This window comes from Danio aesculapii, chromosome 21 (assembly GCF_903798145.1).
Source record: "Danio aesculapii chromosome 21, fDanAes4.1, whole genome shotgun sequence".
In the NCBI taxonomy this organism is placed as follows: domain Eukaryota; kingdom Metazoa; phylum Chordata; class Actinopteri; order Cypriniformes; family Danionidae; genus Danio; species Danio aesculapii.
In genome coordinates, this window is record NC_079455.1 from 41,486,352 (window position 1) to 41,511,767 (window position 25,416).

A 25,416-nucleotide genomic window follows, 5' to 3' on the forward strand; every position below is an offset into this window, starting at 1 on the left:
ATATATATATATATATATATATATATATATATATATATATAAATATAAATTCAGTTGCACAATATCCTGTCATTGTGACCATAAACGCATAAAAACATGTGAGTGTTCATCACAAATCTTTACTTGGTTTGGTTTAAAGCCATACTGCGTACATTAGGCAATCCTCCAGACAAAAACAAAAGATCAAAATAAAAATCATAAAATAAAATCATATAAACATACACTTATATATAAAAAAGAAGATATATTAACGCATAGGATTGTTTTACCTGCAAACGCAGCAAAGGTTTGCATGAGTCTGTGTTTTCTTTTTGTTCTTTCTCGCTCTTTTTTTAGTTTTTTGTAAAATTATAAAACTTATAAACGTAAAATGCACACTTAGTCTTTGAGATGAGCTCCAGCAAACAGCTCAGAGAGAGTTAAGGCCTTTAGACGGGAAACTGTGCGATAAAAGTCATTACGATGTCATCATTCCCTTTGAGAAGTCGACCAATCAGTCTTGACGGTGCAGGTCACCTGATCCAAACATGTCCAACTCTTGCTGGAAATAAAAGTACGCAAGTTTGTAGCTTCTTAATCTTTAAGTAGAGTCTGTGGAGTGTAAGATTTCAGCAAGACATTTGTGGCATCCGTAGTCTTTAAAAGCATATGTTTATATAAGTAGTAGATTTCGTATATGACCTTTTTTTGGCATGTACATTTACATAGTCGATAACTCATCTGGCACATTCATAAACAGTCAACCCTTCCCTGGCTGGAAGTAAAATAATGCACAGATCACATATTGCTTGTTATATCTACGCATTCCCATAATGCCATTGCTTTAACACAGGCACTCACAACAACACCACCGCCGCCGTCATTTGCATGCCCTCCGTGCCTGTAGGGGGCAGCACAACATCAATGACTTGACCTAGCAAAATGTGTGTGTGTAGGAGAATGTGTTTAAAGTGAGTTCATCAACACAATCGCATGGCAACTCATAGCTAGTTTACGTTTTCTGCAAATTCGTAGGAATTTCTACGATATTATTTTTTTTATTTATTTGATGGTTTGTTTAGGGGCGTGGCTTCATAATAAAAATATTACGCTGTTGATTTCATGACGACATGTTTAGAGATGGACCTTATGTTAATTGAATTTTGTGAATGTTACGTCTGCTAAGTGAACGAATATTATAATTAAAATTTTTTTTTGTTTTGTTTCATATTGCTAATATGTAAATATAAAAAAAGTCTTGTTTTAGTGTAATTTTATGACGGTAATATTTTAACGCGGGTCGTTGTGTTAAAAATATTGCACTTTTATACAATTTAGTGTTGATTATGTTTAAGTGTTGGACTTTACGTTAAAAATTGTATCAGTTCGTCATGTTTAGGCACAGCCTTCATGCTTAAAATAAATAAATAAACAAACCAATTGCACATTTTTGGATTATTTTGTGTTCGTTATGTTTAGTGATGTGCCTTTATTAATTAAAAATGAAATCGCATGTTTTTATATGATTGTTACTATTATGTTTAGATGCACGGCGTCAAAATTAAAATATTTGTTAGAATTTTTTGACGTCATGTTTAGAGATGGACTTTCATGCTAATAACTGAACTTTTGTGAATGTTATGTCTGCTAAGTGAACGAATGTTATGCAAAAAAGTTGTGATTCGTTTCGTATTGCTTTTTAAAAAAATTCAATATAAAAAATAGCTTGTTTTTGTATCATTTGTATCACGGTAATGTTTTAACGCGGGTCGTCATGTTAAACATAATGACACTAAATTGTACAAAAGCGTAATATTTTTAAGTGTGGGACTTTACATTAAAAATTTCGATTCGATTTTATGATGTTATGTTTAGGCACAGCCTTCATGCTTAAAATAAATAAATAAATAAAACAATTGCACATTTTTGGATGATTTTCTGATGGTTAAGTTTAGATACGCGTCGTCAAAATCTCCATTTTTGTTTGATTTTGTGAGTTTATGTTTAGAGATGGACCTTCATGTTAATAACTGAACTTTTGTCAATGTTATGTTTGCTAAGTAAATAATGTCATGCTAAAAATAGCTTGTTTTGTATCATTTTGTGACGGTAATGTTTTAACCTGGGTCGTCATGTTAAAAATATTACGCTTTGTACAATTTTGTGTCGGTTATGTTTAAGTGCGGGACTTTATGTAAAAAAACTATTAAGTTTTCATTCGATTTTATGACATGTTTAGGGACCGCCTTCATGCTTAAAATAAATGAATAAAAAAGTATAATAACTGCATAGTTTTATATGATTTTGTAATAGTTATATCGAGTATGACCTATGACTTACGACTTATGTTTAGTAGCAGTCTTCAAGCTATTTTTTTGAGAGTAAAGTTAGATGGTCCATGCTAAAATTGTCCGGTGGTTTGGAAATTATTTTTAAACGTGGGCCTTTATGATAAAAATCTGACAAAATTTTGGTACAAATGAGATCGTATGAATTCATATGAATTGAAATAACTCACCAAAACATCAAATAGTTACGTTTAACCACCATACTGAGTGTGTGTATCAGTGTATGTGTGTTTCCAGGGACAGATGGCACTTTACGGTCCACAACTTCCCTTCAAATGGACAAGAAACAAACGCATTAATTGTACAATGGTCTGTCAATTATAAATGGTTTTAAAACTTGGGCCTTCATGCTAAACCTATAACGTTTTCATGTGATTTTTTTAGTATTATGTTTAGTAGCAGCCTTCATACTATTTTTTTGACAGTCAACTTAGATGGTTCTTCATGCTAAACAATTGTACAATGTTTGTAAATTACGAATTGTTTTGAAATGTGGGCCTTCATGCTAACAATATAGCGTTATCATGTGATTTTGTGACTTAATGATTAGTAACAGCCTTCAAACTATTCTTTTGACGGTAAAGTTAGATGCTTATTTATGCTAAAAATTGCATGGTGGTTTGTACGTTTTGTTTTTTGAAACGTGGGCCTTGATGCTAAAAACACAACACGCTCATGTGATTTGTGCTACTAACGTTTAGTAGCAGACTTCATACTATTCTTTTGACAGTAAAGTTAGACGGTGCGTCATGCTAAAAATAGTACGATGAATTAATGTACGATGTAAACGTGGGACTTCATGATGAAAAAAATCACACAAAATTTTGCTACAAATGAGATTGTATGAATTCATATGAATTGAAATAATTCACCAAAACATTAAATAGTTACGTTTAACCACCAGACTAAGTGTGTGTTTCAGTATATGTGTGTTTCCAGGGACAGATGGCTCTTTACGGGCCGCAACTTCCCTTAAATGGACAAGAAACAAACGCATTAATTGTACAATGGTCTGTAAATTATGAATAGTTTTAAAACGTGGGCCTTCATGCTAAACCTATAACGTTTTCATATGATTTTGTGACTTAATGATTAGTAACAGCCTTCAAACTATTTTTATGGTAAAGTTAGATGGTCCGTCATGGTAAAATAGTACAATGGTTAAATGTACCATAAAATCAGACAAAATTTTGATCGTATAATTTCATATGAATTGAAATAATTCACCAAAACATCAAATAGTTACGTTTAGCCATCAGATTGAGTGTGTGTGTCAGTGTATGTGTGTTTCCAGGGACAGACGGCACTTTATGGTCCACAACTTCACTTCAAACGGACAAGAAACAAACGCATTAATTGTACAATGGTCTGTAAATTATAAATGGTTTTAAAATGTGGGCCTTCATGCTAAACGTATAACGTTTTCATCTGATTTTGTGACTTAATGATTAGTAACAGCCTTCAAACTAGTTAGATGGTAAAGTTAGATGGTCCATGCTAAAAATATTGTACAGTAGTTTGTAAATTATTTTTAAACGTGGGCCTTCATACTAAAAGTATAATGTTTTCTTGTGATTTTGTGACTTATTAGTATCAGCCTTCAGACTATTCTCTTTGACAGTAACGTTAGATGGTCTATAATGCTAAAAATTGTACAGTGGTTTGTAAATTATATTAAAATGTGGGCCTTCATGCTAAAAATATAACATTTTTATGTGATTTTGTGACTTACGTTTCAGTAGCAGACTTTATACTATTATTTTTATGCTAAAGTTAGATGGTCCGTCATGGTAAAATAGTACGATGGTTAAATGTACCATAAAATCAGACAAAAATTGATCGTATAAATTTATATGAATTGGAATAATTCACCAAAACATAAAATAGTTATGTTTAACCATCAGATTGAGTGTGTGTATCAGTGTATGTGTGTTTCCAGGGACAGATGGCACTTTACGGGCCGCAACTTCCCTTCAAATGGACAAATAAACAAACGCATTAATTGTACAATGGTCTGTAAATTATAAATGGTTTTAAAACGTGGGCCTTTATGCTAAAAATATAACGTTTTCATATGATTTTGTGACTTAATGATTAGTAACAGCCTTCAAACTATTTTTTGAGGGTAAAGTTAGATGGTCCATTCTAAAAATATTGTACAGTAGTTTGTAAATTATTTTGAAACGTGGGCCTTCATACTAAAAGTATAAGGTTTTCTTGTGATTTTGTGACTTATTAGTATCAGCCTTCAGACTATTCTCTTTGACAGTAAAGTTAGATGGTCCATCATGCTAAAAATTGTACAGTGGTTTGTAAATTATATTCAAATGTGGGCCTTCATGCTAAAAATATAACATTTAATGTGATTTTGTGACTTACGTTTCAGTAGCAGACTTTATACTATTATTTTTATGCTAAAGTTAGATGGTCCGTCATGGTAAAATAGTACGATGGTTAAATGTACCATAAAATCAGACAAAATTTTGATCGTACAAATTCATATGAATTGAAATAATTCACCAAAACATCAAATAGTTACGTTTAGCCATCAGATTGAGTGTGTGTATCAGTGTATGTGTGTTTCCAGGGACAGATGGCACTTTACGGGCCGCAACTTCCCTTCAAACGGACAAGAAACAAACGCATTAATTGTACAATGGTCTGTCAATTATAAATGGTTTTAAAACGTGGGCCTTTATGCTAAAAATATAACGTTTTCATATGATTTTGTGACTTAATGATTAGTAACAGCCTTCAAACTAGTTAGATGGTCAAGTTAGATGGTCCATGCTAAAAATATTGTACAGTAGTTGGTAAATTATTTTGAAACGTGGGTCTTTTTACTAAAATTATTATTAAAATGTGGGCCTTCATGATAAAAATATAACATTTTATGTGATTTTGTGACTTACGTTTCAGTAGCAGACTTTATACTATTATTTTTATGGCAAACTTAAATGGTCTGTCATGGTAAAATAGTTTGATTGTTAAATGTACCATAAATCAGACAAAATTTTGGTACAAATGAGATCGTATGAATTCATATGAATTGGAATAACTCACCAAAACATAAAATAGTTACGTTTAGCCATCAGATTGAGTGTGTGTTTCACTATATGTGTGTTTCCAGGGACAGATGGCACTTTATGGTCCACAACTTCCCTTCAAACGGACAAGAAACAAACGCATTAATCGTCCAAAGAATTAAAAATCATAAAAAAAAAATGTAAAAAATCTGAAATGAAAGCAAAAGACCACATGAAGAGTTTGTGTTCCCTCAGGCTTGTTCTTTATCAGTTCTCCAGAGCTGCTCCTTGAGCTCTGGAGGTAAAGTGTTGAACAGATCCTCCTCCACGATCAGACCTGAGCGCTTCAGGAGGCGGCACTCGGAGAGCTCCACCGGCAATCCCTCCAGACGATTCCCGCGGAGCTCCAGCTGCGTCAGGCCGCTTAACTCTCCGAAACGCGACGGCAGAGCGGTAAGGCAGTTATTTCCCAGATTCAGCGTCCGCAGCTTCTTACACTGGAACAACTCGGGTGGCAATGTTTCGATCTGAAAGAGACGAAGCACATATGAAATGTAAAGGTCTTCACACACTTTAAAAGGGCCCGTGTAGTGTGCAGTTTTATTCAATGTTTGACGTAATCTCAACTGAAACATGGAGAGGGTAGGGCAGAGTAGCTCCTCCCCTTTTTAAAAAACAGCCAATAGCGTTTCATTTTTATCACAGCCCTGCCAGTGAGAGTGGTTGAGCTCAAGCGCATCAAATGAAAAGCAAATGAGAAGGGGGCGGGGCATGTTAGACACTAGAGAGCATCTGAAACATGATGCTGTGTTCAGCATGAGTGATTATTTCAGTCTGTATTTTACGTGTCACCTAAAAGATAATGTACAGTAAGTGGCGTCAGGTGATTATTTTATAGGATATTTTATATTTTTCAGGGTTATTTTTTTATATTTTATAATAATGAGCAGCTGACTGGAATGAACTGAAAAACACACACTCAGCACAGCTATGCAGAAACTCTAAATCTCTGCAGTAAAACAGTCCGTCATCTGCTTTACTGGCCATTATACTCTATATCTGACTGCAGCATGACATGACCAACCAATCAGAATCAAGTATTCCAGTGAGCAGTGCAATATAATCTGTCTGTAATGAACAGCGAGGCCCATTTGAAGGCACTTACTCTGCAGGGCGGAGACCCTCAAAACACATTATACACAGGAAAACCAATTACCTCCAGAGCTAGTGGCTAAATCTGGCACACACACATATAAACATACATATAACACACACATACAGTACATGTATGCACAACCATACACATCAACACAAAAATAAACACACACATATCTAAATACATATATATTTATATGTATACACTCACCGGCCACTTTATTAGGTACACCTTATTAGTTTTGGGGTTGGACCCACTTTTGCCTTCAGACCTGCCTTAATCCTTTAAGGCACAGATTCAACAAGCTACTGGAAATATTCCTCAGAGATTTTGGTCCATATTGACATGATAGCATCACGCAGTTGCTGCAGATTTGTCGGCTGCACATCCATGATGCGAATTTCCCGTTCCACCACATCCCAAAGGTGCTCTATTGGATTGAGAACTGGTGACTGTGGAGGCCATTTGAGTACAGCAAACTCATTGTCATGTTCAAGAAACCAGTCTGAGATGATTCACGCTTTATGACATGGCGCGTTATAATGCTGGAAGTAGCCAACAGAAGATGGGTACGCTGTGGTCATAAAGGGATGGACATGGTCAGGTAGGCTGTGGCATTGACATGATGCTCTATTGTACTAATGGGCCCAAAGAGTGCCAAGAAAATATCCCCCACACCATTACACCACCACCACCAGCCTAAAAGGCAGGATGGATCCATGCTTTCATGGTGTTGATGCCAAATTCTGAAACCAAAATCCGATTGTTGCAGCAGAAATGGAGACTCATCAGACCAGGCAACGTTTCTCCAATCTTCTATTGTCCAGTTTTGTTGAGCCTGTGTGAATTGTAGCTTCAGTTTCCTGTTCTTAGCTGACAGGAGTGGCACCCGGTGTGGTCTTCTGCTGCTGTAGCCCATCTGCCTCAAGGTTGGACATGTTGTGTGTTCAGAGATGCTCTTCTGCAGACCTCGGTTGTAACGAGTGCTTATTTGAGTTTCTGTTGCCTTTCTATCAGCTGGAACCAGTCTGGCCATTCTCCTCTGACCTCTGGCATCAACAAGGCATTTGTGCCCACAGAACTGCCGCTTACTGGATATTTTCTCTTTTTCAGACCATTCTCTGTACACCCTAGAGATGTTTGTGCAAGAAAATCCCAGTAGATCAGCAGCACCAACAACCATGCCACGTTCAAAGTCACTTAAATCACCTTTCTTCCTCATTCTGATGCTCGATTTAAACTGCAGCAGATCATCTTGACCATGCCTACATGCCTAATTGCTGCCATGTAATGATGAGAAATGATTAGAAACTTGCGTTAACAAGCAGTTGGACAGGTGTACCTAATAAAGTGGCCAGTAAGTGTATAATCATGCATTCTTTATTGTTGCTGGTTTTCCCTGTTGGGAAGAGGTAAATTTTGTGCTCTTTACTGTTGATCTTACTGGTATTTCCGTTTTTGGTCCACACCTCACACAAGTACACTCGGACACACACACACACAAACACACCTCCATCGGAGCGCTTTCTAGTGTGGAAACAGCATTATACAGTTTTCCGAATTCTTTGGATGCTAGTCAGAGCATTCTGGTAAACAGGGAACGCACATACATAAAGTGCAGGATCATGAAGGCACATAACCTGCACATCTCATGTGTTTTGAGTTTGACGTGTACTTGTGCTTGTTTTTAGTCACGGGTGTGTTTAAGAATGCGTGTGTGGCTTGTTTCTGAAAATAGCAGCTTTATGGGACCTCCTGTTGAGGACTGAGTACAGCAGGTCATTATAGTGGACTAAAGCTAAAACCATAATGACGTTACTTCAAATAAACATCAACTCAATTAAAACAAGCCATCAAAGGCCTGCTGTTAAGACCAACTGATGAAGCACAACAAGACAATTTGAATCAATTCACAGTATTTCCTGCTATATTGTTCTTTCCTTCAGTTCGGCTGGAATAAAACAGTAAACACTGCACTCATTTATTTTCCTTCTGCTTAGTCCTTTATCAGGGGTCCCCACACCGGAATGAACCGCCAACTTATCCAGCATATATTTTACACAGAGGATACCCTTCCAGCTGCAATGCAGTACTGGGAAACACCCATACACACATTCACACACACACACACACACACTACATGCACTATATACACTGCGGCCAATTTAGCTTATTCAATTCACCTATAGCGCATGTGTTTGGACTGTGGGGGAAACCAGAGCACCCAGAGGATATCCACGCCAACACGAGGAGAACATGCAAACTCCACACAGAAATGCTAACTGACCCAGCCGGGGCTCGAACCAGTGACCTTCTTGCTGTAAGGGGACAGTGCTAACCACTGAGGCACCGTGTTGCATAAAAACTGCCTTACCTTAAATGTTTTTTACCTATTGTCTAGAACAAACCACTGTTGTATAACGACTCTAATGAACCAAACTTGCCTAATTAACCTAGTTAAGTATTTAACTTCCACTTTAAGCTGAATACTAGCATCTCACAAAATATCAATAAACATAAACATTGTGCTTGTTTTTAGTCACGGGTGTGTTTAAGAACGCGTGTGTGGCTTGTTTCTGAAAATAGCAGCTTTATGGGACCTCCTGTTGAGGACTGAGAACAAATATTAAGTGCTGTCATCATGGCAAAGATAAAAAAAATGTAGTTTTTAGAAATCTGCCATAAAGAGTTTGGCTGGTTAGTTCTAGACCATTTAAAGGTTTTATTTGCTGACTTATTTATTGACCTATCGACTTGTTTTTTAATTTAAACTTGTTTGTTTATTTATTTATGCATGTGGTATTTATTTATTTATTTATTTATTTGTTTGTTAATTCTGCACAATTATTTTTTTTATTTATTGACTTGTTTATTGACCTATTTGCTTTTTATTTATTTATTTGTGTTTAATTCTCAAATATTTAAATTTTTAATTTATTGACATATATATATAGACATATTTACTTTGTTATTTATTTATTTATGTGTCATTTATTTGTTTCTTGGTTAATTCTGCACTATTTAAAAAATTTTATTTATTCACCTATTTGTTTATTTATTTATTTATTTATTTATCTATTTATTTATATATGTTTGCTATTTACTTATCTATATTTATTTTCCCATCAAAAGCTGCTGTTCTGAGTTCAGGGGGTTTGGTATATTTTTTGTTGTTAAAAGGGATAGAAAAAAAATAAAATCAGTTTGAGTTTCTTTCTACTGTTGAAGACTGAAAAGAATATATTTTGAAGAATGTTCTAGTACTTTTTACAAAATTGTTAAACAAAACTAATTTATAATTATGATGCTTAAACTGATAGAAAAATTAAAACCTGTTTCTTTTATTGAACACAAAAGATGATATTGAGAAGAATGTTTCAGTAATTCTCTCTTTAAACGAAACTAACTTTATTATTATAGTGTTTAAACTGATAGGAATATTAAAACCGGTTTCAGTTTCTTTTACTGAACACAAAAGTTATTCAGAAGAAAATTGTTCTAGTAATTCTCTCCTGTTCCAGTAATTCTCAAAAACCAAATAACAAACTTTAAACAAATCAAATTATTATTATGATTCTTAAACTTATAGAAAAATTAAAACCTGTCTGAGTTTCTTTTTTTTTTTGTTGAACACAAAAGAAAATATTTTGAAGAATGTTCAAGTAAAAAAAAAAAAAAAAATTAACAAAACAAATTATTATTATTGTTTTCATTAAATTTTATTCTGTTGAACACACACACACACAAAAAAAGATATTCGGAAGAATGCTCTAATAATTCTTTCAAAAAATGTTTATTATTATTACCCCAACATTTTTATCATCGCGGACCAGTCAACACTTGACAATTTTACCAGAAGCGGACTGTGGGCTGAAGGGGGTTGACAAGCTGACAAAGCATTGTTGTCACTCTGTAATTTTCTCCATCAATAAAACTTGTAAAAAGCACTATAGAGGTAGTCTGAGATAATTAGCCGACTGAAATGTGTATACTCCCATACAAGCTGAAGCTGATTGGTCCGTTCTTTTTACGTGACTCGCGGTGTTCATTCAACTTTGTGCGTGTGGAAGGCGCGAGCGCGTCCACTTTGAGCATGCAAGCCACACACCTCTACTGGACATAATGAACTTACGTAAACTCTAGAAAAGACACGATATGTTCTGTTTCTTACGCATTTTGCTACACGTGGGTTAAATTTGCACGCTCAAGTGACCAAGATGTAAGCGAGTGAATACAGTAATTTTTCAAAATAAAAGATTTTCAAAATAAGAGATCATTCAGACTCTGGTTTAAGGAAACAGAAAAAAAATTTAAACCAGGTTCAGTTTCTTTCTTCTGGTGAATAAAAAATAAGATATTCTGAAGAATGTTCCAGCTACCAAGCAACCTGTACCCATTGACTTCAATAGTATTTGGCTTTTAAGATGGGTTAATAAAAAAAAAATGAGTACAAAACTAAATAAGAAGAATTATACTCTATAACAGGGGTGGGCAAACTCGGTCCTGGAGGGCCGGTGTCCTGCACAGTTTAGCTCCAACTCTGATCAAACACACCTGCTTATAGATAGTTAGTGATCTTGAAGACACTGATTAGCATGTTCAGGTGTGTTTGATTAGAGTTGAAGCTAAACTATGCAGGACACCGGCCCTCCAGGACCGAGTTTGCCCACCCCTGCTCTATAATATATACTCTGTACTCACTCTGTTGGCGGTCACAGCGAAGTACTGCAGGTTCTGGAGGAAGCCGATGTCTGGAGGGATGCTGGTCAGGTTGTTGTGACTGAGGTCTAGATAACGCAGCTTCCTGCAGAAGAAGAGCTGCGCCGGGATCTTCTCGATCTTGTTTCTGTTCAGGTACAGGCGCTCCAGATTGGTGAGCGTGCCGATCTGGATGGGGATGTAGGCGATCTGGTTGTACCAGAGTTTCAGACACACCAGCCTGTGGAGATGCTGGAAACTGATGATCTCCTCGATGGTCTTCAGGTTGTTGTCCTTCAGATCAATCTCCTACAGATGGAGAAAGGCACAGTACACAATTTTGGCCATTTTCTTACAGATGGAGAAACAAAACACTTTTAAAGGCACAATACATAATTTTGGCCACTAGGGGGTGCGTCTTCACAACAAACAAATGTGTGGTTTGATGACAGTGGGACTAAGTGAAATCATGGGAGTTGTGGCTTTCATTACATCCTTTAAAGGAGATCTTTTATGCAAAAATGCCTTTTATAAGGGGGGTTTAAACAGTTGTGGCAACATTGTGTGAATATAACCAGCTTCTAACGGTAAACATTCATTAATTCTATGTTTTATAATCACGCTTGATAAAAACAGTCTGCTGAAACACTTTGATTGACATTCTCCCTTTGTACGTGTCATCAGAGGGGGAAAGCCCCGCCCACTAGTCCCCATCTCGCCCTCATTAGAATAGAACTTTAGTCTTGTTTTTGAATCAGCCACTATGCTGACACACAGGCATTTGTAGCTCCGCCCTCTTCTGAAAAAGAGCACGATCTCATTTGAATTTAAAACGACCTACGATCAAAACCTAAAAGGGTCAGTTTCAGAGTTAGAAAACATTATTTGTGTGTTATTTTGAGCTGAAACTTACAGCTCATACACACTCTAGGGACATCAGTGACTTCTTTTACATCTTGTAAAAAGGGCATAATAGGTCACCTTTAAGACCACGGCAGAAATAGTGTCATATATATTTTAATTTAACGCCCTGACTGCAACAAAGACTAATTTCATGGCAAAAATAATTCATTAAAAGCAAACACAATAAAAACAACAAACATTTAAACAAGATAATTAAGATATGATTTTAATTGTAGCATATGATTATATATGATTACAATTCAGAATGTTTTATGAATTTTATTTAGTGTCTTTAATATGATGCACATTACAGAATAAGGGGCTTGTATAGGCATGAAAATTCCTGTGGTGAAACGCCAAGTGTTAAGAAATATACAGCCATCATACAAGTGGCAATATGCAATGTTATGCAATACTTTAAGGAACCCTGGATTTTAAGACTTAAAGAGGACCTTATAAGATGTAAAATAAGTCTCTGATGTCCCAAGAGAGTGAGTGTGTGTGTGTGTGTGTGTGTGTGTGTGTGTGTGTGTGTGAAGTTTCAGCCCAAAATAGCACAAGAGTTTTATAACTCTTTGAAACTACCCCTTTTAGGCTTTGTTCCTAATTTGTCCCATTTTGGTGACTGTTGCTTTAAATTCAAATTGTGCCCTTTTCAAAAGAGGGCGGAGCTAAAATGTCTATTACCATTAGAGGCTGGCTATAGACCTTTTTCTTGGCTGCTGCATGGAGGAAGCCATAGCGACCAGCATTTCCGGTAGAATGTTTAGAACTTCCGTTTACAGCGTTGACAACCGGTAATTTGCGCTCCGAAAATGGGTTTCAGTAGCGTTTTGAGTGGATTACGGAGTGTTTTAGTGACACACAACTTTAAAAGGTGTGTGTTAAAGCTGTTATAATCTGTCAGATCTGTGGTTCAAGCGCTAGAGAAAAACGTTCTACTAGTTCACATGTCTGCTGTCAGAAATACAGTGCGAGTGCGTGTGTGTTCTTGACCCGTCAGCTGTTAGCCCAGCAGCTCTTCAATGCGCGCCCCGCACGTACGCACGATCGCACGCACGCACGCACGCACGCACTTCACTGCATTATAGAGCAAACCAGAATACTGGCATGAAACTTAACAGGTATGTAGGTCATGCAATTTACAAAAATGACCAATAAAAGTCCGTGACTGATACTCTGCAGGCTGATTTGCATGTTGATTCTAATCGGGAGCGTTTAGGTTTTATTTAGTGTGTGTTGTGTAGCATTTACCACAGTTTGCGTTTTTCTGTCATTTCAAAACCCCACCTTATTTTTACTTTGTGACAGTTATTAAATCAGTGTGTTAGTGGGACAGTACAGGATACGTGTGTGTGTCAAACATTTCGGTGAATTACATTTGTTTGGGTTGGTTATATATTTGAAAGAAAGAGAAACTGTTGACTTTAGCGATGACGAGGCTTCATTTAAACAGCACAGGATGCCGTCTGACAACGAGGGGAAAATGCCTCACAGCAGTTGTTTTCCATCCCATTAGATCACATTTTTTTTAAATGATCAGTCCAGGAGGTGGTGCTGATCGACAACAGTATTAGTTCAAAGATGTTAAAAGCAAATAAAATAGATTAAAACCATCGTTTCAGAGCTGTCGAAATGTGACTGTTTATACGGATCAGCTGCTGATCTTGTGCTGGATAAGTTGGCGGTTCATTCCGCTGTGGCGACCCCGGATTAATAAAGGGAGTAAACCGAAAAGAAAATGAATGACTGAATGAAAAAAAGTTTATATTCACACACTGTTCTCACATAACTATGTTTAAACCACTTATAAAAATGAATTTGCATAATAGCTCCCTTTAAAGTCTACATGAAATGAAAACTTAGTGATTTTCTTTCTAGCACACACTGTCAGCCTTAAAAAGACAGCTCACCCAAAAATAAAAAAATTCTGTCATCATTTACTCAACATTTACTCTCCCTTCTCTTGTTCAAAACCTATATGTTGAACACAAAAAAAAGCTGGTAGCATTTATAGAATATAGACTTTTTTTTGTCACATTCATAACGCATCTTTATTTTCCTCATTTAAAATATAAAAACTGTTTACAGATTGATATTTTTCGACTCCCACAACTCTGTAGCTAGTTGTACAGCTATAGTCTCTGTAGCTAGTAGTTTTATAGCTACAAAATATAAAGAGATGTTTCAATATAACGTTAACATATACCTCCTGTCAATTTATGTTTTGAGATTTTACTGCAAATGTCACATCCATATCGCTGGAATTGCTCATCTATAGAATCGGGATCTTTATTTTAAGCAAAAAATAAAAATAAATAATAATATATTAATATATAATATATATTTTTTTTAATTCACGATTCTCATTTTAGCCAGAATCGTGCAGCTCTAGTTTATAATGGCTTGACAGTTCACTGGAAGCGCCAGAGTTGGCTTATTCAAAATTAAAAGTCCCTGCCCATTGCCTCTGCATATACAGTTAAAGTCAGAATTATTTGCCCTGTGATTTTGGTTTCTTTTTCAAATATTTCCCAAATGATGTTTAACAGAGCAAGGAAATTTTTTTACAGTATTTCCTATAATATTTTTTCTTCTTGAAAAAGTCCTATTTGTTTTATTTCAGCTAGAATAAAAGCAGTTTTTAATTAAAAAATCTTTTTTTATATATTATTAGTAATATTACATAATTATAAGTAATAATTCGTAAGCAATCTTTGTTTTCAATAGTCTACAGAACAAACCACTTTTATACAATGACTTGCCTAATTACCCCTACCTGCCTAATTAACCTAGTTAAGCCTTTAAATGTCACTTTAAGCTGTATAGAAGTGCCTTGAAAAAATATCTAGTCAAATATTATTTACTGTCATCAAGGCAAAGAGAAAATAAATCAGTTATTAGAAATGAGTTATTAAAACTATTATGTTTAGAAATGTGTTGAAAAAAAATATTCTCTCTGTTAAACAGAAATTAGGGAAGAAATAAACAAGGGGGCTAATAATTCTGACTTTAACTGTATGTGGTGTTAACTGGGCTCTACCTGTAGATTGTGCAGGCTGAATATGGAGTGCGGGATCCTCTCCAGATCACAGCACAGCAGCTCCAGCTCTGTCAGGTTCACCATCTTCTTCAGACTGTTCAACACCATCAGTTTGGTGCCTTCGTTATTGATGGAGAGCTTCTGCAGATGGACACCAACGTCTGTCACCACCTGAGGGCCAACAAAGCTCCAAAATTAAAGACTTGCACAGAATTTATTCACAGAGAGAGAGAATTTTGATTTTATTGCCATTTCTGCTTCTTTGCCTATGTCATGGCAAAAAAAACAGATAAAGTTAAGCACATTTTATAAATACCACTTTTCTATCATTTAAAAATATTCTAACAATTAAAAGTCATCAAGAGCAATAAATAATACACAAGGTAAAATAAATTAAAAATAATATAATGATAACATATCAGATTTCTTACACATATCTAAAACAGTTTAAGATTTACTTTTGATAGAAATTGTACAATTTTAGAAGAATTCACATTTAAAAACATTTCATTTAAAGTCTCTCCAGATAAAAATTGTTGTCTGATAACATTAAAGAATATGTTGAACAGTTTGGTTTCTGCATTTTGGGAGTTCTTCTCCTTTGAGTAAATGTCCATGTGTGAGTCTCGTGTGTCCAATGCGGCATCTTCTGTAAACAATCTCATTGTGTCTGGAGTTCAAAAATAAATGAGATTTTCTTCCTATTTCTGGCAGAATTAAAAAAAAAAAAAAAAGTTTATTTTCCGAGCACTGATCCCATTCTGTTTGCCATTTGTTAAGAATGTAGCCTTTTATTAGTGGCTTTAAATCTGAAGGTGGGATTTTGAGCTTCTTTAGCTTTCCTGCTAGGGCTGTTTTGAATTTAACATCACAAAAACAGCAGATTTTTACGTAAAAAAGGTAAATGCTAGGATTTTATTAGAATTTCACAAATTGCCTGTTTACGTCTTTATAAATTAAATTACACATGCAATATTTTACTTACAAAACACAGTGATAAATTTATTAGAATTAAAAGAGCAATAGAATAAAAAAATATATATTTTTAAATTTGATTGCAAATTATCTTTGAAGTACTGTCATGAATTATTATATACACAATTCATGTTTATTAATAATATGTTTTATTATAGAATTTAATATTTTTATATAACATTTTACAAATAACAAATGTATAATATAAAATTTTGTAAATATATTTTTTGTATTTAAACATGCATTATATCCATAATATATAAACAATAATTATAATCAGATCAACATTTATACAATTGTACGTTCCTTCAGAATATAGTGTGTTCAATCTACCTATACACACACACACACACACACACACACACACACACACACACACACACACACACACACTATTAATAAACATATAAGTAAACAAAATCTATACTTAAACTAACAAAAAAAAGTTTTTAATTATATTTAAAATAAATAAATATATAAAAAATTTTTTACTTTATATATATATATGAAACTTATTTACTTTTTTTAATAAACAATAGGATTTTGCTACAATATCACGGTTACTATCAATATTCATTAATATTATGTCAATTATTATTTAGTTTATTTTATTACTTTCACATTTATATGCAGTTTTCTTTTCTTTTTTTCTCATATATTTAGGCAAGGCAAGTTTATTTATATAGCACATTTCATACACAATGGTAATTCAAAGTGCTTTCCATAAACAAGAATAAAAGGAACAAGTATAAAAAATAAAACATGGAAAAAAATGATTAAAAACGTACTAAAATGTGTTAAAACTGGTCTTAAATCAATAAAAAAAAAAAAAAAGAAAGACACAATACTTTAATCTGTCGGATGTAGCACAATGTTTATTCACTCGTCTACTAATGTGCACTGACTGATAGCTAGGCCCACACGGAATCTGCGCTCACAGAAATCCAGATTATTAGCCCATTGTTGATTCAATACATTAGGTAAATGTGTGTAAACTTATATTTATTCAGTTTTTAAACAAATTTTAGTAATATTTTTAGCTAATATGAAAACGTTTGTATTATTTATTGACAATACAGTTTGTAAAGTCATTTTCTTGATTGTATTTTAGTAGATGTATTATATGAGAGACTTGCTTTGTTTACCAAATAAAATTATCTAATTGGATTTACATTGTAAACATTAAATAAAAGTTAAAACAGTATTATTTTTTATTTCATAAATTAAGCTAGTTAATATTAAGAAATAGCTAAATGACGACCGCAGATTCTGTCTGGCCCTGCTGATAGGTGATTGTACTGTATTCCTGACCTGAGGCAGTTTGGTGAGGTTGCTCTTCAGCCGCAGCACTTTGAGTCTTTTGAGCTCCCGCAGGCCGTCGATCACGATGAAACGGTTGTTTTCTGCACTCAGGTTTCCCGTCAGATGGAGCTCACTGAGGTTTTTGAGGCTGTAGATCCACAGCGGGATCTCCTTGATGTCTGTGAACTTTATATGCAGTGATGTGAGGTTTTCCCGCAGGAAGGCCAGAGCCGGAGCCTCGATTTTGGCCGGCGTGTGGTAAAGCCACATCTCTCTCAGATTGGAGAGCTGTGCGATGATCGGTGGGATCGTGATGTCTGGAATCAGCTCCAGTTTCAGCACCTGCATCAAACGCAGAGAACACATCGAGTTATAAAATAAATTTACGTTTTGGAGTGGCCTAGCCAGAATCCTAACTTAAATCCAATTGAGACTCTATGAAGGGATCTAAAGATAATTTTTTTTAATATGTGAAGGTCATTTTTTGTAAGTTAAGCATCATATTCAACTAGACCACAGTTGTCAAACTCAGTTTCTAGAGGGCTGCAGCTCTGCACAGTTTAGATCCAACCCAAATTAAACACACCTTGTCAAGCTAATTGATTCCAGTACGGTAAGTGTGTTGAAGCAGGGTTGGAACTAAACTGTGCAGGGCAGCGGCTCTCCAGGAAGTAAATTTGACACGCCTGAACTAAAAGTATATTGTATGAAAAGCTTCAAATTTACAAACTCTGTCTCAGTAGCAGTGTACAATATCAACCAAAAAAAAGGAAAGTTTAAAAAATTTTTTTTTATTTGCATAGTTAAACATACTTGCTAAGTGTGTTTTACACTCAATACATGACTTTGGTTAGTTTCTGCAAAGTTAGAAACACTCACTATATATAGTATATATAGAGAGTTGAAGTCAGAATTATTTGCTCCCATTTGAATTGCTTTTTTAGAGAGCAAGGAAATTTTCACAGTATGTCTGATAATATTTTTTCTTCTGGAGAAAGTCTTATTTGTTTTATTTCAGCTAGAATAAAAACAGTTTTACATTTTTTAAAAAACATTTAAGGTCAATATTATTAGCCCCTATAAGCTATATATTTTTTTCCGATAGTCTACTGCAGTGTTTCCCAACCCTGTTCCTGGAGGCACACCAACAGTACATATTTTGTATGTCTCCCTTATCTGACCCATTAACTTCAGGTGTTGGAGTCTCTTCTAATGTTCTGCTGAGTTGATTCAGGTGTGTTTGATTAGGGAGAGGATGAAAAATGTGTACTGTTGGTGTGCCTTCAGGAACAGGGTTGGGAAACACTGGTCTACAGAACAAACCATCGATATACAATACTTTGCCTAATTACCCTAACCTGCCTAGTTAACCTAGTAAAGTCTTTAAATGTCACTTCAAGCTGTATAGAAGTGTCTTGAAAAATATCTAGTCAAATATTATTTACTGTCATCATGGCAAAGATAAAAGAAATCAGTTATTAGAAATGAGTAGGCCCACACAGAATCTGTGCACGCAGAATTCCGCAGATTTTTAGCCCATCACTAATTCTGTTTATTTACTTGAGTAAATGTGTGTAAATCCATATTTATTCAGTTTTTGAAATTAATTACAGTAATATTATTGACTAATATGAAAATGTTCATCTGATTTATGTACAATGCAGTTTGTACAGTCATATTTTCTGTCTTTTAGTAGAGATATTATATCAGAGACTTGCTTTGTTTACCAAATAAAGTGAATCTAATTAGATTTGCATTGTAAACATTAAATAAAAGTTAAAAAGATATTATTTTTATTTCACATTTTAAGGTTTTAGTTATAATACTCCCAAAATAATTCAGCAGAAATCTGCAGCGTTTTACCAAAATTCTCTGCAGAAATAGCTAAAAAGATCTGCAGATTCCGTCCGGCCCTGGAAATGATTTAATAAAACTATTATGTTTAGAAATGTGTTGCAAAAACACTTCTCTCCATTAGACAGAAATTGGGGGAAAAGGTAAACAGGGGGCTAATAATTTTGACTTCAACTGTATATTGCAATATGAATGCAATTTCATCAGATGACTTAATATCTCTATTTGGAAAGAATTTATAATTAAGATCCATTGGGATGATTCTGCAGTGGTGGTGCATCTCCATAAAATCTAATAATTAATCTATGACATTTTTGGGGTCCCCGAACATATTTTTGTTGTGGTCCGTGCTATTTGCAGTGCATTTTGATATTTGCATGTGTTTTGAGTATTTTTATGCATAAAAATCTATAAATCCAATCAAGAAAAAGATACTTACTGAAATAAAGTGCTTTATCATTTCCTGAGTCTAACAGTATTTAAGTACAGTAATGGATAATAATTCAATCAAATTAATTATAGTTAAGGTCAAAAATGGTACAATTTCATATACCTGAATGCTTTATACAAACAGTCATTATACAATAACAAGCATCAAAAACACATGCAAATTATAAATGATAATACAAACTCAACACCGCAGATGCTGCGATGGGACTATTGTGAATGATCACGTTGCAATATCGATGCTGAAACAATACATTGTGCAGCGCTATTAAAAATGTGTTATTAAAACTAATATATTGAAAAACATGTTAGTCTCTCCATTAAACACCACTTATAAATATTTGAACAATAAAAATAATTTTCACAGGGGTAATAATTTTGCCCTAAACTGTATTTAAGCACAGAATAACTGAATAATTAGTGTGATGGGTGGCGCAGTGGGTAGCACGATCGCCTCACAGCAAAAAGATCACTGGTTCGAGCCCCGGCTGGGTCAGTTGGCATTTCTGTGTGGAGTTTGCAAGTTCTAAAATTGGCCTTAGCGAATGAGAGAGTGTATGGGTGTTTCCCAGTGTTTGGGTTGCGGAATGCAGGAAGGGCATCTGCTGCATAAAACATATGCTGGATAATTTGGTGGTTCATTCTGCTGTGGTGACCCCTGATTAATAAAAGGGACTAAGCTGAAAAGAAAACGAATGAATGAATAATGTGTGATTGGACTAGGACTATTTTGGATGAATTGCATAGACGATATGACTCTAGAAAGCTCATTATCTGTGCAGTTTCATTTGGTGAAGCTAATGACATGTAAATTACACACTTCATCCTTTACAATTATAGGGTTAAAAAAAAACATGACAGCCCTGTGGGAGGAAACAGCTCTGACTTTCCTCTGCAGCTGCGAAGCACAGAATAAAACACAACCTTTAGGCATCGGATGCTTACTAAAGAAGCTGATCTGAACTTGTACTTGTATATGCAAAAGAAAATATTTTGAAGAATGTTGGAAATTGACTTCCATGGTATTTGTTTTTCCTACTATGGTAGTCAACGGCTACCAGTTTCCTACATTCTTCAAAATATCTTCTGTGTTCAACAGAACAAAAAATAAAAAAACAAGCGAAGGATGAGTGAATGATGACAATTGTCATTTTTGAGAGAACTAACCCTTGGAACTGGTGTTTATTGGGGCCCCCAAACAAAATACTGACTAATAGGGATATGTAATTCCTTTTTCATCCTACAATTTTTGTAAAACGATTTAAAATAACATTAAAAATATCCATATCTGGGAGCATGGTGGCTCAGTGTTTTAAGTCCCAGCTGGGTCAGTTGGCATTTCTGTGTGGAGTTTGCATGTTCTCTCCGTGTTGGCGTGGGTTTCCCCCACAGTCCAAACACATGCGCTATAGGTCAATTGGGTAAGCTAAATTGGTCAGTGTATGAGTGTGAATGAGTGTGTATGGGTATTTGCCAGTGCTGGCATCCGCTGTGTAAAACATATGCTGGTTGGTGGTTCATTCCGCTGTGGCGACCCTAGATTAATAAAGGGACTAGGCCAAAAAGAAAATGAATATCAATATCTACCAACTTCCCAGAGATGGGTTGCAGCTCGAAGGGCATTCGCTGCGTAAAAACATGTGCTGTATAAGTTGCCGGTTCATTCCGCTGTGGCGACCCCAGATTAATAAAGGGACTAAGCCGAAATGAAAATGAATGAATGAATATCTACCAACATTGCCAATCCTAAACTGAATACTTATATTTTTTAAAGGAGAACTTATTTAAATTTTTTTTATTTGGTTATTTTATTTGAGAAAAACCTTAATTTGATGGATATTTTATTCCAAAAAAAAGAAAATTATACTACTTGATAAGGTAAAATTTAATTCTGGGGTGAACTATCCCTTTAAATAGCCAAAATTACAGTAATTTAAAGGGATAGCTCACCCAAAAATGAAAATATACTAGGCACTTGTATTGTATAGACTGGGTTAAATAGAATTGCATTACTTAAAAAAAAAAAAAAAGAGACTAAAATACTATGTTCATTGACAGAAACTAGACTAAATGTCATCAGTTTTCGTCAACTAAAACTAGGTGAAAATAGTCATGTATGATTGGGGCTTTTGGGGTTTTAGCCTCAAATGTTTTTTCAAAAGCCACGAACCTTTTGGGTTTGTTAAGTTGTCATAACGTAGTTTTTTAACACACAGCAGAAATATTTAAATTAGTTTAATACTGCTTTCCTGTAGGATCAATGCAAAATTTAAGCTGAGCTTTCTGTATCTCTTTTTCATTTATCCAAGAGTTTTTAACAGACAGTCCTACGACGGTTGGGGCTTTATCTGCTCTCTGTAAGCGAGTTTACACACACACGCACGCACAAGAGAGTGGTCTTGCATAGCCACGCCTCCTGCCAATCCCTCAACGCAGCACTCGTCTCATCACTACAATTGCACTTTGCTTTTGTTTGTTACCGGCTTAAATTTCATATTAAAGTAAGGTTGTTGAATATTCTGAGGAGAACGTTGAGCTGCAATTGCAAGTAACTAACTACACACGCAACAAAAGTCAGGCTATCATGATTTAGTTCATTTAAGATTTACCTCAGATTTTCTTTGAGAGTTCTGTGCGTATTGACAAAATACTACACACTCACAATAGTTGTTAAACGTGATACTTAATTCATCTTGTCTCTATCTAATGGCACTTCGGTCTGTTGAATCTATTGTTCTCAGGTAACGTGTTTTGGCCAAGCGCAAAGATGAGATGATATATTAATTTATGTAACCATGAACACGATTCTGCACATTTGACTGATTACTCGCCTTTATTTCCTATATTGTATAAACTTATTGTACGTTATACTTTTATAATGGCCATTACTGAATATTAAAACTGGTATTCAGCAAAAGAGAGGGTATGTTTCATTTTTTTCAATGAAAATGAAAGGAGGCAGTTATGTTATAGGCTGTGTTTTGGTATAAATATGCATACAGTGAAGATGATGGTCATATAATTATGCAGCTACACGACGCCTCAACATTTTTAGTGTCTGTTAAGTTGTTATTATCAAAATGAAAATAGACAGTACCTCATAGCCTATCACGTTTTCATTTTATTGTTAAGATATTATTTATTTCCTTGCAATTAATATTGAGGTAAAAGTCCCAATCAGATGTCCAATGTCTGCAGCCATGCTTGCGTTTTCAGACGTCTCCGTTTTCCCCCATCCACACTGACACAGAACAGCAGCGTTTAAAAACCAAAACGGCCTCTTCAGTGTTTTCAAAACGCTCCGTTTTCGGGGCTCGGTAGTGTGGACGGAAGATGTAACCGTAGCAAAATCTGTGCGTTTTAAAACTAAAACGTATTAGTGTAAACAAGTCCTTGCTTCCCTGCTGATAAATCCAGCTTAAACCAGCCTAGGCTGGTTGGCTGGTTTTAGCTGGTTGACCAGCCTGGTTTTAGAGGGGTTTTGGCCATTTCCAGGCTGGTTTCCAGCCATTTCCAGTTTGGTCTTAGCTGGTCAGGCTGGAAAATGACCAGCTAAATCCAGCTAAAACCAGCCTGGTTTAAGCTGGACATAGCTGGTTTTGGCTGGGCTCCCAGCTTGGCTAGGCTGGTCATCACCCAGCCTGACCAGCTAAGACCAAACTGGAAATGGTGGAAACCAGCTTGGAAATGGACAAAACCCCTCTAAAACCAGGCTGGTTGACCAGCTAAAACCAGCCAACCAGCCTAGGCTGGTTTAAGCTGGATTTTACAGCAGGGTATGATTTTTCAGTACTTTCCACCACTGATAAATCACTGTAAAAACCCCGTAAACCCAACTCACCTCCAGCTCCACCAGGTCGAACACCGTATCAGGAATCCCGCTCAGCATAAACAGATGCAGCTCCAGCTTCTCCTGTGAGTTTTTGGTGATCCTCTGTCGGAGTTTCTCCAGAGTCCACTCGTTATTCAGATTCAGCTGCCGCAGCTTGTTTTCGCTAACCTCCGACAGAAAGACAGCAAACCTCTTGGAGTACAGCGGGTCGTACTGATCGATCATATGCAGCATGAAGGCGAAGTCGTTTTTGACGTCTGGGATGTCGCTATAACTGCTCTCTTCACGGATAGACTCGAATGAATAGCGTTTAAGCGAGCGACTGATGATCCAGTATAGCGTGTACATGCATATGAGGCCGTAAACCACCACCAGGCTGATGTAGAAGCAGGCTAGGATCTTGAAAAGAGTGGCTAGCGGATGAGCGCAGTGGTACGTGCGATATCCGGTGAGTCTCTCGATGTCCACTGTGCAGGTGACGCTGAAGGTGATGTAGTGCACGTAGTACATGGTGTAGCAGATGATGATGAGGAACTGGATGACTTTGATGATGATTTGGCGGATGTAGAGACGGTGGACGATGTCGCCCTCCTCCACGTGGATGCGAAACTTCTTTACCTGAAAAAATAAACAAAAATATAGAGTTGAAGTCAAAATTATTGGCTCTTTTTTTCCCTCTTCAGATATTTCCAGTTTCCTTTATTATGTCATTCAAAACATCACAATAAAACTGTAATGCAGAACGAAATTACGTTGCAACAGACCCAACAAGAACATAAAAAACATCACTATACAAACACTATAAAATCCTAACATGATAAACAAGCTTTTATAATTTCATAAAAATATTAAAATATAGTTATATAACCTATATATAGGTTAAGATATAACCTGATTTAAATAAAATCTCAGTAGAGAGTAACTTAAAGGGCACATAGTTTACCTCTTTTTTTCTGATTTAATATTAATATTATGGTTCTTCTGAGTGTGCCAGTTTAGCTTCAGTTTAAAACACAATTCAGATTGTTTTATTATAATGTGTTAAAAAGTGTCATGTTGGGGGCGTGTCCACAGTTCATGATTTAGGGGTGTGTTGCTTCACATGTAAATTAGTTTCAGCTTCCCGCCAACGTAACAAGGGGGCGGGGCCATGAGCTCACCCGCTCTGCGTTTGCAACAGAGTCTGACAGGCAGACTCAGAGAAGGAGAGAGAGGATCACCATTCAGTCGTACATGTACGACTCGGACACAGACCAAGCAGAGAGTACAAAATCATTTGTGTCTTTGTACAGTTTTACAGCCAACTGTGTGCTAGTTTCAAGTGCTAAGCTTGTACACAGAAACTAATAACCACGCACAATGAATTAACTTTGACTGAGGCACCGGATGCGCCGCTCGATGCCGTGACACGGCACACCAGACACTCTCTGTGGCGCAGCAGAAACATGAAGTGTCCCGAATCGTCGCGCCACGCATTATTGAAATCTAAATATAGGTTTCTGCAGCGGTCCGCAGCACCCAGCCGTCGACTTGAGTGTACCCTGATAGAAACCGATGTTTAGAATTCTAAAACGCATGCTAGTTAAGATCACAGGGAGCTTCTGGGATCGCGAGAAATGCAAACGACTGAAGTATAAGGTAGACTCAATGAGAAGTACACATGTTTGCAAACCTACCTAAAGATACAACCAATAATTCCGATTAAAGCGATAATGTGGAGAATATTGCTCTTGTGTTGAGCCCAATGAGCCTTGCATCTAAAACAAGAGCAAGGGTGTTCCTTTAGTGATATCGCTTCGACTCACGCTGAAAATGGCGGACGTGAATCAACAAACTGAGGATATGATGACGCG

At 35.8% G+C, this 25,416-nt stretch overlaps 1 protein-coding gene across 1 annotated transcript in view; it reads right to left on the reverse strand.

Moving 5' to 3' along the window:
- Positions 1–99: 99 nt before the first annotated feature.
- lrrc8aa (leucine rich repeat containing 8 VRAC subunit Aa) overlaps positions 100–25,416 on the reverse strand; it is a 59,663-nt gene continuing 34,346 nt past the window's right edge. The window contains exons 3-7 of the mRNA XM_056445795.1: positions 23,573–24,181; positions 17,440–17,772; positions 15,154–15,324; positions 11,211–11,516; positions 100–5,880 (exon numbers count right to left, since the gene is read on the reverse strand). Coding sequence (XP_056301770.1) covers positions 5,605–5,880; positions 11,211–11,516; positions 15,154–15,324; positions 17,440–17,772; positions 23,573–24,181 — 1,695 coding nt within the window. The 3' untranslated portion in view covers positions 100–5,604. The remainder of the gene's footprint in view (positions 5,881–11,210; positions 11,517–15,153; positions 15,325–17,439; positions 17,773–23,572; positions 24,182–25,416) is intronic.